Source organism: Dryobates pubescens, chromosome 39, assembly GCF_014839835.1.
Source record: "Dryobates pubescens isolate bDryPub1 chromosome 39, bDryPub1.pri, whole genome shotgun sequence".
NCBI lineage: Eukaryota > Metazoa > Chordata > Aves > Piciformes > Picidae > Dryobates > Dryobates pubescens.
This window is the reverse complement of record NC_071650.1, coordinates 775,628-780,007: the sequence shown is the minus strand read 5'-3', so window position 1 is coordinate 780,007 and position 4,380 is coordinate 775,628. Positions and strand designations below refer to the sequence as shown.

Sequence of the window (4,380 nt, the reverse complement as noted above, 5' to 3'; positions counted from 1 at the left end):
TTTCATTTTTCTGCGGGACTTTGGAGGAACCTTGCCCGGCTTTTAGCATGATGTCTTACCTTAAACAGCCCCCTTACGGCATGAACGGGCTGGGGCTGACGGGCCCCGCCATGGACCTGCTGCACCCTTCCGTGGGGTACCCGGGTGAGTGCCCTGCGCCGCGCTGACCCCTTCGCCCGACCCAGTTAAGCGTTCGCTCGCACCCGCTCGGCAGCGAGCCGAGGGAGAAAAGCTCCGTCCCGGGTGGGCTTGGAGGAGCTGGTGGGGCCGTAGGATTTGGGGTGGGCTGGGGAGTGAGCGCTCCTATTTACCCCCAGCCTGGGGTGGGGAGACAGCGCTGGCTGCGGATGAAATTTACCCCCCATCCCTGCAACTCCTTCATTCATTCCCGTCAGGTTTTTTAAGGATAAACAAGACAAGACAACGATGACAAAAAAACCCCAACTTTCTAAACCTAAAAAGTAGATTTATTTCAGCAAAACGAAATCTTTTCTGTAGCTGCGACCGGGGCAGGGCCTGATCCTTTCCCAGCCCCGTGCCACTCACCCCTCACAAGGCCCGGCCCAGGCGGGCAGTGCTTGGCTGCCGTGGGAGGGGGGTTGTGCAGGGAGCGCCACTGCTCTTTGGGGTCACAACGGGGGATGCCTCACAGGCCCCTGCCCCAGGAATTCGAGGGCTTCTGCCAGGCCAGGGGTGTGCGGGGGGATGCATGGAGAGCCTGTGTAACCGGCGTGGTGGTGCTTGCCCCCAGCCACCCCTCGGAAGCAGCGTCGTGAGCGCACCACCTTCACCCGCTCGCAGCTGGACGTGCTGGAGGCACTCTTCGCCAAGACCCGCTACCCCGACATCTTCATGCGGGAGGAGGTGGCCCTGAAGATCAATCTGCCCGAGTCCCGAGTCCAGGTACGGGACCTGCTTGCGGGGAAGTCCCCACCGCTGCGCGCCGGGGCGACTCAAGGGCAGCCGACGTGGCTGGGGCCACTCTGATCCAGCTCTCCGGCCACACTCCTTTCCTCAGGGCTGGAGTCCCAGTCTGTTCTGAAGCCGGGGCATCCAGGCAAAAGGAAGCTTTTCTTTTCCCTTTTTTATCCTTTTAAATTCATTTTATTTTTATGACTCTTTTCCTGTTCTGCTCCCTCTGCTCTGAGGTGCAGCAGCCGCACAACCACGGCACTTCCCACAGGTGCTCCCTCCAGCATGGCTCCCTGGGTGCTGATGCTCGGCAGGGTGGGAGGTGCGGGCAGCCCCTTCTCCCTGCCCTCCCCCCCCCGGATCTGTTCCCCAAACCCATATTTTGTCACCACGCTGGGGACATGCACAAACTGGGACATCCTAGTGGCTAGCCCTGGGTGTCCTTGCTGGTGGCAGAACGTGGGGTGGCCCGGGTGCCAGGCGGGGCAGGATTTTTTCTCTTTATGGGGTGCGGGGGAGTGCGGTGCTAATGGCTGGGCGTGGGTGCTGGGAGAGCTGCTGCCGGGGTGAGGTTCACTGGATGGATGCTCCTGGGGTGAGAAGGGGTGGCAGAGCGGGCGCGGGGGCTCTCCGCTGACCCTGCCGCCCCTCCTCGCCCTGCTGATCGTCTCCCCACACCCCTCTGTCTGGCTCCAGGTCTGGTTCAAGAACCGCCGCGCTAAGTGCCGGCAGCAGCAGCAGAGCGGCGGCGGAGCCAAGAGCCGTCCGGCCAAGAAGAAATCCTCGCCGGCCCGGGAGAGCTCGGGCTCGGAGAGCAGCGGGCAGTTCACACCGCCGGCAGCGGCCTCCAGCTCGGCCTCCTCTTCATCCTCCAGCTCGGCCTCCTCAGCCCCAGCAGGTGCCCCAGCGTCTCTCAGCACCCCAGCATCATCCATCTGGAGCCCGGCTTCCATCTCGCCTGGCGCAGCACCAGCCGGGGTGACCGTGCCCGAGCCACTGCCGCCGGCTGCCACGTCCTGCATGCAGCGGGCCGGCCCTGCTGCGGCCGCCTCCGCCAGCTACCCCGTCTCCTACGGCCAGAGCGGCGGCTACGGGCAGGGCTACCCTGCGCCACCCTCCTCGTCCTATTTCGGGGGTGTGGATTGCAGCTCTTACTTGGCACCCATGCACTCCCATCACCATCCCCACCAGCTCAGCCCCATGGGGCCCTCCTCGGTGCCCGGCCACCACCACCACCACCCGCTGAGCCAGAGCTCGGGACACCACCACCACCATCATCATCACCACCACCATCAGGGTTATGGCAGCACCGGGCTGCCCTTCAACTCTTCCGACTGCCTGGACTACAAGGAGCCCACCGCTGCTGCCTCCTGGAAGCTCAACTTCAACTCCCCCGACTGCCTCGACTACAAGGACCAGGCGTCCTGGCGCTTCCAGGTCTTGTGAGGGGCCAACTGCTGACTCCCCCCCAACAAAAGCTGCCACGGACCCCACCACGCCTGGGGTCTCCCCTCCACCTCCCGGGCAGGACTCTGGCGCCAGCTCTTCCTCCTCCTCCTCCTCCTGCTCCCCCCTCTTCGATAGCAGTGGCGATGCCCCGGGTGGGGGTCCTGCCGCCACCCCCATCTCTACTGACTGATATTTATTTGCTTCCTGCACCCCTCCAGCGGGTTTATTATAATTATTATTTTTTTAAATGCACCAGAAGAGGAGTTGAAGTTAACAAAGCCTAGCATCTCCCCTGCTGCCCCACCGAACCCCAGGGAAGAGGCGCAGGCTGGCTCCTGCCCTGCCGGTGTCCCCCCCCAACTCCTCTATTGAGGTGGGGAGGACCCTTACCCCCCCTGTGGGTGTGGGAGCCCCCAGCTCCCTGGTCCTGCACAGCCTCTTGCTGCGGGGAGCAGCGGGAATGGTGTGAACGCGAGGTCCGCTCCGCTGACCGCGGGTGCTTTCAGTTGACGCTGTCGGGCCGGCGTTTATCTAGAGCCCTAACACGGAACAGAACTTCAACAAACAAACAAACAAATCCTTGGCTTAATTTTTTTTTGTTGTTGTTGTTTAAATTTTATTTTCATTTTCTTCCCTGAAACTGAATCTTTTCCGCATCTGTTATCCTCCGTCCACCCTCGAGGGCTCCGCGCGAGGTCGGCCGCACCGTCCCGGGGGCTGGGTGGGAGCAGCAGCCCAGAGAGCGTTGCCCAGAAGGAGGGGGGAAGCGAAGGGCTGCCCAGCCGGTCCAACAAACTGCAGACCAAAACCCACCCCCTTCACCCTCCACCTCCCTCCTCCCCCCCCCTCCAAAAAAAAACCACTTTTGGACAAAAAAAATTAAAAACAATAAAAAGGAAAGAAAAAAAAAAAAGAGAGCATTTAAAACAGAAAAACAAAGAGAGAAGAAGTTTTGGTTTTATTTTTTCGTGGGGGAGGGTTTGCAGGGGAAAAGCAGCTCCGGGGTGGGGGGGTTGGGGGAGGGCACAACTTTTTGAGGGTGTTTGGTTTGGTGAGTTTGTTTTTTCCTTTATTTTGTTTGGGGGTTTTTTTTGGGGGGTTGGGTTTTTTTGGGGGGGGGTTTCTGAGGGCTGGTGCTGCCTTACCTGTCCCGGGCTGGAGCTTCCCTTCCCAGCAGCTCTGCCCCGCAGCGGGAGAGCAGCCACCTCCCCGTGATTTTGGATGCCGTAACTCCACAGTTTACCCCCTTCAACTGTAAGGCAAACCACCCCCTCCACACTTTCTTCCCTCCCCCATCCCAATAAAATCCAAACTAATAAAAGTGGTGGTGTCCTGTCCTCCTTCCCACCCCGGCCCCGGGAAACTTCCCTGGAGGGGGGGGAATGCGATGCTGGGAAATATTTCCCGGTGGCTCCCAGCAAGATTGAGGGGTGTGTGATGGGTTTGTGAGGGCTGTGGAGGGGGATACCCAGTGGTGATTGTGAGCGCAGGCTGGGGACCCCCTTTTCTGGTAAATGACACTGTTAATTGGTTACTGATTGATTGTTACACCGTGGCGCTGGTGGGCCCACGGGGTGCCAAATGCTGGCCAGCACAGCAGCGACTCCCCCCCCCCAGGTAGGGGTGGGCAGCCACGCAGCCAGCCTCTGCCCCGCTGCACAAGGAGGGATGCTTGGTACCAGCACTTCCAGCCCTGGCTGCCAGCCTTGCCCTCCTCAGCTGTCTCATGACAATCTCCCCATGTAGTTCTCCCTCCCCACCCCTCCAAGCCCCCCATTTATTGGAGGCTGCCCACTGGTGGTGGGGCCATTCCTGCTCCCACAGTACTGGGGGCTCAGGGGACCACCGGGGCTTGAGCCGTTGACACACTGGAGGTGGGCAGTGTAGGCATCCCCAAATTGCTGTGCAGCAGGTAGCTCGGAGGCTACACCGTGTGCCCCCATCCCTGCTCTCCCCAGGCACCTCTGGGGTAGTGGGGACCATGGCGAAGGGGAGGCACTCTAGGGAGGATTTGCATCC

General features: G+C 60.9%; 1 protein-coding gene across 1 annotated transcript; it reads left to right on the top strand.

The window, feature by feature from the left end:
- OTX1 (orthodenticle homeobox 1) lies at positions 1 to 2,708 on the top strand. Its single transcript, XM_054177266.1, has 3 exons — positions 1 to 144; positions 752 to 903; positions 1,609 to 2,708. Exons 1-3 carry the CDS (start codon positions 48 to 50, stop codon positions 2,356 to 2,358), a joined length of 999 nt encoding a protein of 332 aa, XP_054033241.1. The 5' UTR covers positions 1 to 47; the 3' UTR covers positions 2,359 to 2,708.
- Positions 2,709 to 4,380: the final 1,672 nt, after the last annotated feature.

What these genes read in the sequence shown, in the direction of transcription:
- OTX1 (XM_054177266.1), top strand. Translation starts at nt 48, where the DNA reads ATGATGTCTTACCTTAAACAGCCCCCTTACGGCATGAACGGGCTGGGG. An exon ending in CCCTTCCGTGGGGTACCCGG is followed by an intron (nt 145 to 751) that starts GTGAGTGCCCTG and finishes GCTTGCCCCCAG; the next exon opens with CCACCCCTCGGAAGCAGCGT. An exon ending in TGCCCGAGTCCCGAGTCCAG is followed by an intron (nt 904 to 1,608) that starts GTACGGGACCTG and finishes GTCTGGCTCCAG; the next exon opens with GTCTGGTTCAAGAACCGCCG.